At 42.2% G+C, this 12,373-nt stretch overlaps 2 protein-coding genes across 3 annotated transcripts; one reads left to right on the top strand and one right to left on the bottom strand.

Moving 5' to 3' along the window:
- The first annotated feature begins 752 nt into the window (after window positions 1–752).
- tox4a (TOX high mobility group box family member 4 a) lies at window positions 753–6,017 on the top strand. The gene is made up of 9 exons (XM_084370111.1): window positions 753–1,246; window positions 1,335–1,400; window positions 1,523–1,822; window positions 1,916–2,161; window positions 2,277–2,615; window positions 2,763–2,843; window positions 2,936–3,643; window positions 4,990–5,132; window positions 5,214–6,017. Exons 1-9 carry the CDS (start codon window positions 1,142–1,144, stop codon window positions 5,269–5,271), a joined length of 2,046 nt encoding a protein of 681 aa, XP_084226237.1. The 5' UTR covers window positions 753–1,141; the 3' UTR covers window positions 5,272–6,017.
- Window positions 6,018–7,025: 1,008 nt separating this feature from the next.
- Window positions 7,026–11,985, bottom strand: LOC311267208 (E3 ubiquitin/ISG15 ligase TRIM25-like). Of its 2 annotated transcripts, none has more exons than XM_084370118.1 (9): window positions 11,673–11,985; window positions 10,676–10,740; window positions 10,247–10,515; window positions 9,812–10,129; window positions 9,172–9,264; window positions 8,993–9,071; window positions 8,801–8,890; window positions 7,961–8,011; window positions 7,026–7,799 (listed from the first exon to the last, which is right to left on the bottom strand). In XM_084370118.1, the coding sequence occupies exons 3-9, from the start codon at window positions 10,499–10,501 to the stop codon at window positions 7,225–7,227; spliced, it is 1,461 nt and encodes a 486-aa protein (XP_084226244.1). In that variant the 5' UTR covers window positions 10,502–10,515; window positions 10,676–10,740; window positions 11,673–11,985; the 3' UTR covers window positions 7,026–7,224. The 2 variants fall into 2 exon arrangements, with proteins under 2 accessions (XP_084226244.1, XP_084226245.1); XM_084370119.1 differs by having other exon boundaries at window positions 10,676–10,736.
- Between the last annotated feature and the right edge of the window lie 388 nt (window positions 11,986–12,373).

Genomic DNA, 12,373 nt, shown 5'->3' with positions numbered 1-12,373 from the left:
GTAAAAGAATTGCAGTATATGTGACGAATCCTTCTTGAATCACACAGATACCTACTTAGCACTCCCCAGTTTTAAAATAGGTATAGTCTTGAATATTAGCATGGTTTTGGCAAATATAAGTAGATTTTCAATAGACAAAATATGATAAAATGCTTCTTGGATCAAGAGAGCAGGAGAGGTAATGAGGTTAGGTCTGGTTGGGGAGGATCACAGAAAAACAGGTCTCTTAATGTCGTATAGAAAAGAGAAATACAAGTAGAAAAATGTCTAATAATAATAATAAATGCGGTGCTTGGATTTAGCTGCTTTAATTGTTATTGAGCTAACATCACTTCAAGTAGTTTAGTATTTTGTAATTGAAGTCTGAATTCTTTCTTACACATAAAAGTCAACAGCGAGGAAAGTCAAATGGACTAACTTAGTTTCTTCTTGAAGCAAGGAAACAACAACAACAAGACACTTTTAGATTTTAGTTTCTTGAAGTGGGAAGTGCTGGTGCGTTCAATATAGTCGGGAAAAGTGAATCTGTCACTTAACTAGTTGTTTCAACTGGACAGACAGCAATGGTTGTAAATATAATTACCACTTTTACCCTCGTTGGCTAAGAAAACTACCAAGCTATTTGTTCCATAAACGTCACATAGATGATAGAAAGTGAAGCTCACAGACACTTCAACAACAACAAATAACTGATGCGCCATTATGTCATAAAGTAACAACTGTAACATTTCCCGACAGCCCTTGAATGCAACACTAGCTTGTGCGTCCAGTGTGGTTCTGACATGGTAGTAGCATCACAACAGCGTTTGAATGGGTTTTTGTTGGGCCTCCATTAAGCTTTGTGCCCCGGGGAGCTTACACGTAATATTTTGGCAACATTGTGGCTTCATCTGGCCGGTATCACCTCCAAATTTTCTCCTTGTCCCATTTCTCCATAGAGCTTCAAAGCTAAGTAGTTTAGCCTCATCTGCTCAACCTTGACGTTGTGCTAACCGAGAGTGATTAGCTAGCTAGCTAACTAGCCGCTAACAGCTTTCGTCAATGTTGGAAAAGTTGACCTAAATGGGTTGGAAAATAAGAAACTCGCATTTTCATCAAAGTACAGAACGTGTGTGACAGTTTGTTTGAAGTATTTTTCACAATGGACCTCAATTTTTACTCGGATCTGTCGGATGGTTGTGCTCAAAATGTTGATACGGAGTTTTTGGATACCCAGGCTTATGGTGGATACTCTGAAGAAAACAAGGTAACATAACGAGTGTGTACTTGGGAAGGTCACGTTTTAAACGCCAAAATTGCACAATAGTTAGTTAAATGCTAACTATCTGTTTCAGTTTGCAGAAGGCAGCGACAGCTACCTCACCATCAGTGGAGCGGGCCACCCTTTCTTGTCTGCTGAGGTAAATGACTTCATTCAAACATGGTGGTGCACTGTACTACTCATTTATGGTATTCTCATTCAAACTTGTGTTTCAGTCGATTATGGTCTGACCCATTGCTCTGTCTCTTCCTCCACATGTAGCAGACATTTCATACTCCTAGTCTCGGCGATGAGGTGTTTGAGATCCCCCCCATCTCCCTTGACCCAGACCCTACTCTGAGCATCAGTGATGCAGTGTCCCACTTTGAGTTGGCCGATGGGTCAGACGGCACCGGGGGACCTTCAGGCTCCCGTAGCCTCGTCAGCAACCTGGTGGTCGAAGCCAATGACCCCTCCTTCGCTTCCACCTTTGTGAACTCTGGGTCTCAGGGCCTGGAGCAGCTGAACCTCGGGGCACTGGGCCAGGCTGGAGGGGGAGCACTGCTCAGCTCCTCTGCTTTGGTGAGTTCTCAGCCTGGGGACCCTCACACAGAATGCTGTTCGGTGTGACGTTGTCCACGAATGCGGTTAAGAGTTGTTCTCATCTCTCTGCAGGAACTGGGGAGTTCCAGTGGTTCACATTTCAGCAGTTCATCCCCTATGACCATTGATGTCCAGCTTGGTGACATCAGTCATGGGCTTTTGGGAAGCAGTCACCTGTCCACTATCAACCAGTCCGAGCTAGCAATGGGTCTCGGGGGTGAAAATATGAGGCATCATTCAGAGACGCATGAGCAGCCGCTGTCTGCAACGCCATCACCAGCTGGCTCCCTGCAGGATGAGGACATGGATGACTTCAAGGTGAGGGGCTGCACCAGCAGAGGCATACATCACTGTTTGCTTGCATGAATGTGTTTTAGATCCTGCAGCTAATACGTCCTCTCCTCTCTCTTGCACTTCCCCTCTCCTCTTTCAGAGGAGTGTGCTGGTAGACTCCCCCATGTCTCTCTCCTCTTCCTCTTCCCTTTCCCACATGTCCGCTCACTCAGCGCCTATATCTTCAGTGTCCCCAGCTGCGGCCAGGAGGGCCGGGGGAAAGCCAGCCACACTGGCGTCAGTGACTGGTGTGGTGGGCGCCAAGAAAGAAAGGAAGAAGAAAGACCCAAATGAACCACAGAAGCCTGTTTCGGCGTATGCCTTGTTCTTCAGAGACACACAGGCAGCCATTAAGGGCCAGAATCCCAATGCCACTTTTGGGGAGGTGTCAAAGATTGTGGCCTCCATGTGGGACAGCTTGGCTGAGGAACAGAAACAGGTGAAAGAACACATGCTTATATATTGTATATTAATATCTTCCTGTGTCAGTGTTGGGGGAGAAAAATGATTGTTGGAATGAGACAAATGGCATCTATATATAAACTATACAACTTAAACTTTGTAACTACTTGTTTGTCTCCACTAGGTGTATAAGAGGAAGACGGAAGCAGCCAAAAAGGAGTATTTGAAAGTACTGGCAGCTTATAAAGCCAACCAGCTCTCACAGGTGAGATCAAGTTGCTATCTAAGACGACCAGTTAATTGTTGTGTGGGATTTTCATTTATATGGCTTTTCTAATCATTAATCTGTCTTCACAGCCTGCCACTGAGGACATGGAGACTGCCCCTTCACCACCTCCACCAGTGGTACACCCAGCACCCGCAGCTCTTCCCTCTGCCGCTCACCAGGCTGTCCGCCTAGCTACCAGCACACTGGAAGAGAACACCATCACCAACATCTGTGCCTCCAACATCATCCTGGACGTCCCAGAGATGACCACACGTTCACGCACGGGCGCAAACAAAGTCACCGCTCCAGTACCCCCGGCTCAGACCATCACCAAGATCATCATCCCAAAGCACATGTTGCAGCAAGGGGGCCAGGTGGTGACTGTGTTGCCTGGTGGGGCCCGCGCTTTGCAGCCTACGCTGGTGGTGTCGGGTGGCGCTCGTCTGCCACCGCCACTGCAGCAGATGCAAAATGCACCACCTCCGCCACGGCTCCAGCAAATGGCGCCCGCACCTCCGCCCTTACAGGCCAAGCCCCGCGAGGGAAGCTCCACGCCGGGTCTCCCTGTGTCTGTCACGGCTACACCTCCACCTCCACTCCAGATAAAAATAGTCCCTGCCTCCCTGCAGGGCAAAGACACCCTGCCAATTATTGTCCCTGACACAGCAGCAGGGTCGTCTGCTGCAGCTACATCCGCCCAGTCTGCATCTGTGGTGTCAGTGCAGGTGGTGAACTCTGCTGACATGTCAGGCAATACAGACGATGAAGAAGTTACAGAAGTGCTGCCTTCAGAAGAGGTGAATGTTCCTAATTCATTGTCACTGTCAGTTTAGGTTTGTTTTGTGTGAGGCCTGGATCTTGGTTTGACCTAATTTTGGATATTTCAAATCTTTGAAGGTGGCTTATAATTTATCCACAAAAAGCACCAAACTGTTGTCAAAGCAACAGATTCCTAACGTTCAGAAGTAAAGATTTCAGTGGGTCAAAGTTTTTGAGTGACGGCTTAATCTTCAGCTTCACAAGTTTATATATTTAAATGAGTACTTAAAACTCTGATTCCAAAAAAGTTTTGACACTGTGTAAAACATGTTGCTGGCATCTAAGTTGATGAGGTAAAACTCTGGATATATTTTGTGTGTACTGTTTTCAATTGAGTACATGACAAAAGACGATGAGCAAACTATCATGTTTTATTTATGTTTAACACAATGTCTGAACTTTTTTAGAATCAGGTTTGTACTATGACACCTTAAATCAGAATTAGTACAGCCAAAGGTCTTTAGAAATGGCAGTATTTACTGTTTTTAAATTACAGTGGTTGAATGGAAAAATTCCTAACCCACTATGTAAACGAATGTTAACAGGAATAAAGGCACATCTAAGGTGCCTCAACTTCAGACCCACCGGTGCGACAAACGCAAATATTAAGTCACACTTGACATATTTTGGGGCGTATGTGTGACCAAAACGGTTGCACCCTGGAGCCCTGCCTAACAAATCTGGCGCGAAAACCTCTGAGTAGGTTATTCACTAGAAAACGGCACAGCTGTAAATCACACCTGTCTGTGTGAGAGGCTTACAGCAGCTACATGTTTCAATGGCTGAGGCTGGAGATGCTGTGCACACAGACACGGTTGCCTGGGTGTTTCATCAGCTTTATAGCAGAGTGGCAAAGAGAAAGCCACTGTTGAAAATGCTAACATTGCATCTGGGGTAGTGAAACTTGCCGCATACTTTGCAGCCCATGCAGAGTGACACAGCTTGAGGAGTTTCACATGGACAATTGAGAAAAATGGACTTGAAATCTGATCATAGACCCAAAGGTTCCTCTATTAAACACTAACTTGAAGGGGGTGGATACTGATGCAATCCGTTATTGTTTTATATCTGTTGACTTTGACATGACACATTTTTCATTTGGTGAGTGCCGGAAATCCCAACTACACCCACTGTGATTAGAAGTTGTTAAACCAGCAATGATTCCAAGAGGGTGAATCGATTTCATTCTTAATTTTGCTTTCACTGTGTCACAGAGCCTCACACAGAAAGATAGACTGGTGTAACATGACATGAACCTAATGTGACGAGCCTCGAGGATACAGAAAATACCCGCTACTGATATTAATGACACTCATTTTTTCAGGATGAGATGGAGGTGAATGGGTCCAGCGACGGCGGAGCTATGAGGAGCGTGTGTGCGAGGGCGGGCTGCAACAATCCGGCCATAGAGAGCGACGACTGGGACAGAGAGTACTGCAGCAACGAGTGTGTGGCCACTCACTGCAGGTGTGTAGAGGTTTGAAACATGCACATGCTTACTTTTTGTTTCCAGACAACCTTTCTGAATGTCTATTTTCTGTTTTTCAGAGATATATTCATGGCGTGGTGCTCTATCAGGAATCAGAGCATGGGAACAGTGAAATAAGAGAGGACGCTTCCAAACGTGTGTTTCTCCACTAAGAGCGAGTGTTTAAAGATGAAGGACAGATGCATCACACAAATGTCAAAACTGTACTTCACAGCAGTTTCAGTTCTCTCATTGTTTTTACATGTACTGTAGGTTTGGACAGTTTCTGTTTAGGACAATAAACATGTTGTATTGTTACATTAGGACAGCCACAAAAACAATTCTTCTACAGTGTTAGATTATGTACGCAACTTTTATTCAGGCACCAAGGGGACGTCAAGGCAGCTAGAGGAAAGATCAGCAAAATGAAGCAATTCAGTTGGTCAAGATAATGGTGTTCTCAGATTCTTTTTACTAAAGCCAACACAAGTCGATTAATACTTAGTGACTAAAAATGCTGGAAAAGTGCTTCTCAAAATGCTCTGACAAAGAGGATCAACATTTCAACCTTTTCCCAGCAGCCTGAGAGGCACGATTGTAAAGTGCTCAGTGTCCAATTTGAAATTCATGATCTGTCTCTTGCAGTAACCAGGAGACAAAAATCTTTCGTTTCTTTACTTAGCTGAAATATGCATTAATTTGAGTTGAAAAACAGTTTGATCACTGTATACTTTGTTTTTGTACTGTGGCACTACAGGGGCCTTCTAGGTTTAATATTGCCTTCATCTTTTTGTAAAAAAAATGTTCAGATCATTGGCAGTTGTTAAAGAAATGTTCAACTTTAATGTTTTCTTAATAAATGAGCAAAATTGCTCAGTCCAGTGCTTTTTTTCTCTTTTTGCTGTTTATTAAAAGGAAACTAAGGAATTTGTGTAACTCAAACCCGCCTGCCTTGGTTTGGTATGGCCAGTAGCTTGTTGTGGCAAATGTTGGCAGCCTTCAGATAGATACTGCTGAGTAACTGATTCAGTCTGCTGACTTCTCTCTACTTCTGTTATTGTAAGCTACATTTTGGCATTTACCACTTATCCTGCGCTTGTCACATGTGGCCAAAATGGCTGGTAATCAGCAAAACGTACATACATTCAGATTTTTTTCAGTTCCTTCATCCCATAGACTAGAACAGAGAAGCTGGCATTTTATAAACTCCATATTAAGTATTAAGTAATTTGGCAAAGTCAGAGTTCTGACCTCTAGTGTACACAAGTTTTTGTTTGCAGTAAAATGACAAACTGATGAAAAGTCTAGCAGTCTGTAAGTGTAGCTTTCAGCTAGGGTTGCAGCGATATAGGTGTACCATGATATGACTATTAACGACTATCATACCATGTACATTTTCTTATCTACTGTATTGAATTATACCGTATTAGCATTAAAACAATATATTTTCTCAGATCAATATCAAATTCATGTCTGTCAGGACATAATACTTTGTGAAACTAGAATAAAGCGTTTGTTCATCTGATTAAATGTCACTGATAAAGATAATAATAGAGTATTACCGTTTATGGTGATACCACTGAGATGATTATCATACCAAGACGTTTCATACCGTTGCAACCCTACGTTCAGCTTATTCATCCCATTGTCCCTGCTGCAAAACTTGTATCTTTGTTCTCTTTGATTATATTACAATAATTTATTTTCATCCTAAATATTAAGATATTAAATATTAAATATTGAGCTTAAAGATTTCGGTTCCTTCTTGGTGTGTGAGTGGTAAGACTGATTTTTATCTTTTAAAATTCCTTCAACATCGATTAAATATGTAATAAGGCCCTTTTTAATATTACAATCTAGTTTCTTTTTTAATCAGAAAGCACACCATCCCATCCTTAGAAATATTCTGTATAAAATATTATTTGTCACAGTTTCAGAAATTAAGATCCACAATTAAAATAACAAAAGATCAATCACAAATACTGTACAGTCCTTAAAACAACTTTCAATATAAAAATATATTCCTGAGGCAATTCTTCAATTTTTTTGGCTTTATCTTTCATCTTTTACCCCTCCAATTAAAGTGCAGTCTTATTCCAGTGTCGGCTGATTATTGAGACAGCTTCCAGGATTATTCATGGAAGATTTTACAATAGTGGCTCTACTGGGTGGATCCAAACGGTAAAGCCCAAAACCCAGGCACACTGGCTCAGTCAGTTCAGCTTTATACTCGTGCAGCCGTGTGATCGTCGACTCCACAGAACAGAATGTGATGTTGCCTTTCCCAAAATCAACCATCACAGCTATTCGGTTGCTCGTCAGGGTCGCAGAGAGAAGTTTTTTGTCTCTATTGTGGTAGGCAAACAGCTTGCCTTTGCCGTCGTGCGTGAGGCTCCAAGACAGCTTGTTCTTCCCAAAGGGGCTGTTGTTGTTCTTGCGTTGGATGCTCTTGTAGGACACGGCGATGTCCCAGTATCCCTCAGCCTCCACCTCCCAGATGTGGGTGCCAGTGGAGAAGCACCGCTCGGAGAGGACCTGCGGGGCTTCGTCAAAGCGGCTTTTACTGGTGGGATAGTTCAGCTTGGTTTTCACTCTCTCTGCTGTTTGGAGGTCGGCGGAGAGTCCGAGAAAAGGACTGGCTGTGTCCACATCCAAGATGAGAATTGCTGAGAGACAGACAATTTTGGTTTACATACACTATTTTGATCCTAGCCCAGTTTATAGTACATGCCTATGTAAAGCAAAGTGGTGATTAGCAAGACTTCACACAGGGATTTTGTAGCTGATGGTGGGGAATGTTTCAACAGGTCATTTTTTTTTTCTTTACCTTCTGTCGGCAGATATTTCTGGCTCTTCACAGGACTATCAGCCAGGAGTTCTGTGTGTGGATTTTCATTGGAAGAAAAGAGAAAGGTTAGCTGAGTACCTAAAGAGGTTGCTGTAAGTGGAGCATCAGACAATAGTGCTGCTGACGTCAGCTCGTGTCCTTAAGAAAGTGTCTGAACGACGACATGCTTCATAAGCACCTTTTTTCTGTTTTGTACTTTTTTTTTTATATTGACCTTCAACTAACTAGCAAACAAGTGTATTTCCCAAAATGTTGACCTATTCCTTTAACATCATATTCACATATTAGTGCTGTACTGAAAGTCACTTTCTTTACATTCAAAGCTTTGTTTAAGGTTTTTGAATAAAGCTTCTAATCTGTCGTCATCACCCTAAAAAAAGTAGGCAGTAGGCTCAGGGGTAGAGCCAGCGTCTTGTTGTCAGAGGGTCACTGGTTCGTTTCCCCCCTGAAGGGCAAGATACTGAACCCCAAACTGCTTCTGATGTGCTGGTTGGCACCTTGCATCAGTGTATGAATTACTGTATGTCGCTTTGGACAAAAGTGTCTGCTAAATGCCCTTAAATGTAAATGTTTGGAATGTCTGGATCATACAAGTTGAAACAATCCCAGACAGAATAATAAAAAAATAAAAAGATTTGAGTGTTGACTTAGAATTCAAATGTCAATGTTATAAATGAAGCTTCAGAGCTTTGAATTAGCCCTATTACATAACCACTAGCCAACGTCATGGTTTATCATTAATCACATATCGCTGAATGTCCTGTTTTTGTTGTTGTCATGTGAACGGGCAGGAGTTGGATCTTAGGCCGTCCTTTTTACCTGCAATGGTGGAATAAATGTGATGCACACGGTTCTGCTGCTTGTCCAGCGCCGTTGTTAGCATCTTGTTTTCCACAGAGTAGTTGTATGCTGGTTGGGAACAAAAATAGACATCAGTGAGTGCACATATACACATGCCACACATAAACATACCATAAAAGGAAAAAACACTTGGACTTGGCTCTTATTTACCGTAGTAGAGAACAATGAACCACAGGAAGAGCAGCACCATCGTGACACTATTGATGGATGAGTCAGAAGAGTTCATTTTCTGTCGGGGCGAAAGAACATATTAGATCTGTAAAGTGTAGAAGTCAATTTGCAAACTCTTAAATGTCAAAGATATGGAGAATTTAGTAAACAGAGCATACCGCACGTCTGATCTGTTCTTGCAGTCTTTTTACGGACTTATTGGTCTCTGTCATTTGCACCTTGAGCGTTTCGAAGCGCAGGTCCATGTACTCCTGTTGAATGAACACGAACACACACACACACACACACACACACACACACACACACACACACACACACACACACACACAAAACCAGTTTCTTAAATGTGAAGATTTGCTGCTTTTTTTGTCAAAGAAGCCATTTAAAGACGTTACTTTGAGCTCTGGGAAATTGAATTTTTCAAAAATGTTTGACCTTTAATAAAGTAAATGATTAATCATTTAATCAGGAAATGAATCACCAGATGAATCGATGACTCAAAGAATAATTAGTTGCAGCCCTACACAGCATGAATTTGAAATGACTGATGGTTGAGTTTTATTACAGAGTGAATAAATGGGGAGGGCAGTTCAATGTCTGACTTCAGATTCCCACAGACTAGAAAATCCTGTTTCTCCGCAGCACAGTCACTGATCGGAATTCCCGAGTCTCTTTACAAGAAACTGTTACTATCACATCTTCACTTTGTAGATCCACCCTGATACTTTCTTACTGATATCATAATGCTAAGACTTTTCCTGTGTGATGTATTGTAAAAGAGTGTTTTTCAAAACTCACAGTCAGCTGTCTCCGTACGACATTAGAGGCCTCAGTGGACATGTTTTGCTTCTTGCTCTCCAGGGCGCACATGTTGCAGATGTAGCGTCCGGATGCATTGCAGTAGTACCTCAGCACCGCGTCCTCGTGCTGTGGGCATTTCCGCTCCTGGAGGTCACCCAGAGGCTTGACCAAGGGGTGTCCCGTGAACACCGGCAGCTCCAGATGGTCTTTGATGTGCTCTTTGCATAAGGCCACCTCACACTTCAGACACGTTTTAAAAGCTGGAGTTTTTTCCGTCAGGCAGCAGTCACAGAACACATTTTTTGTCTGTTTGTCCTGCGTATAAAAATCAGATATTGATATGTGGGAAAAGGTGTGTTTTGCATTTGTCTATTCATGAAAATGAGTTTTACATTCCTAAACTAGTTAATTCTGTTTTAAGTGGCACCTTACCTTCCTCTTCTTGCTCTCCCTGAAGTTCTCTGTGATGTTGGTTAATGTGTAGCTCTTCTGTAGCCCAATGGCAAATCCAAAAAATCTCCTGCAGTCTGGGCAACGGAAGGGCATGTCTACAGTGTGGTCCCTCATGTTTTCCAGACAGCCCATACACATGCTGTGTCCACAGGGCAGCTGATGAGGATCCTGGAAAATGTCTTGGCACACTGGGCACCTCAACATCTCCTCAAGCTTCTTCTCTACGTATTCCATTATTGAAGCTTCTTCTACAAAGAGTGTCAGTGAGTGTGAAAGGGCAGACAGGACAGAGTTAACTGCAGAGAGTGTACACCACACAGCCGCTTCCTATTTCATTTGTTATGAATGATCCATGAGCCTGAGCACAAGCTCATAGAAGCACTGGAGGATCACTACAATGATTCCTACCTTTTCAGTTAGAGCTGAGTAAAGCCGTCAGTACTGCTTCTCTTCTTTCTTCTTCACACGCCTTGCTAAAAGTGAAAGCAGAGCTGACTTTATATTTGTACTTCCTGGAGGGGCGGGGCCTAACAGGAGGAGGATCCAAAGTAACTTGGATGAGATATCAATTTCTAAGAGGAATACAGGAATGCATAATCAAAATATTGCTGTGTGATATTACAAAATAAGAATTGTATTTATTATTCATACAGAGAGTAAAACTAAACGCACATTTTTTGTGGGCTGATTAGAAGTAATCTGAAGATGACGGCTGTGTTGGACTAATCCTTCCCTCACCGAGGACATTAAAGGTGCACTATGTCGTTTTGGGGAAAAAAATGTAATATCTTCATTGACTTTTTTTATGCCTAAACAAACTAAATAAACAAACTATATTCACTTTCATAACTGAGTAAACAAACTGACCTTAAAGGACAACAGTTTCATGCTGTTTTACTTTGTTTATATGTGGCGGACCCTGCCACCTTTCTAGCTTCAAACAGTGTTCTGGGACCTTATTTTCCTCTGAAAACAGCTTGTTTATTCAGTTATGGAAAAAAGTTTGTATTATTACCTGATTTATATTGTAAATGTTAGTTATTAGTTTGAGTTTTTCTCCAAAACTACATAGTAACCCTGTAATCTTTACTCTCTTCAATAAAAAAAAAGGAAAGCCAGTAAAGTTACTGGTACAGTTTCCTTCCGGTCAGTCCAATCTGTAACACCTTGTGTCAGTGTGCGTACCGTGGCTGTGTAGGAGCTACACCTGTTTACACTGTAAATAAAGTCATGCAATGCAACCAATAGATTTCTAGCCAACCGTCAACACAACATCCTATTTTTGTGTTTCTTATCTGCCCACTAAAGACCCCGTGAAGTTAAACTGGTCCACATTTTTGACAACAACCCTTTGACTGACAAAACTTGCGTCAGAAGGCGCTAAATTGAAAATGTCTGTACGTACTTATTTAGCGTATTCTTTCCGTTTCTCCCGTGTCCAACGACGTTCATTAATCCGCTCAGAAACACATGAGAACAAGTATTTCCTCATGTCAACTGGCTTAGCAGTTCTAGTATGAAGTGAATTTTAGCGGTGGATTATCCTGTTGTCTTTAACTTGGATAAATTATATCCGTTGCTAACGTGAAAACCGGACCTGCTAACAGCTAGTTTAGCATGACTTTCCGTGAAGCCATGAATGCAGCTAAGCTAGTACATCTCTACCTCTTCACCTAGTTCGACCCATAACTGACTACCTCGGCCCCTCCATGACAACATCACACTTCCTGTTTACATCACCCAAAGCATCATGGGAACCCTAGTGGCAAAAACCGGTTATAGAGTGAAATAGAGTGAAAAGAAAAAAATTGGATTGACAAAATTCATGGTTCAAAAGTACAAAAGTTCATACACAAGTCCTCTACACATCCATGTGCAGATATTTACTGTGTGTACACACTTTGTCACGTGTGTCTCACATGTCAGGTCCTGGCATTTCAGAGAAGTTAGGACTTTACTAAAAGTCTAAAAGTGCCTTAACTGATCTGTAAAGCATTAGTAAATTATTGATTAACTATTAGTTAAGCCATTAGTAACCTAGAATCCTTATGTTATGTGCTTTATCACAACATCATACTGTACCCTTGCTCCATACTGAATCTTGTG

This window comes from Pagrus pagrus, assembly GCF_965226575.1.
Source record: "Pagrus pagrus genome assembly, chromosome: 12".
Taxonomy (NCBI): domain Eukaryota; kingdom Metazoa; phylum Chordata; class Actinopteri; order Spariformes; family Sparidae; genus Pagrus; species Pagrus pagrus.
This window is presented reverse-complemented; position numbering and strand designations above follow the sequence as displayed.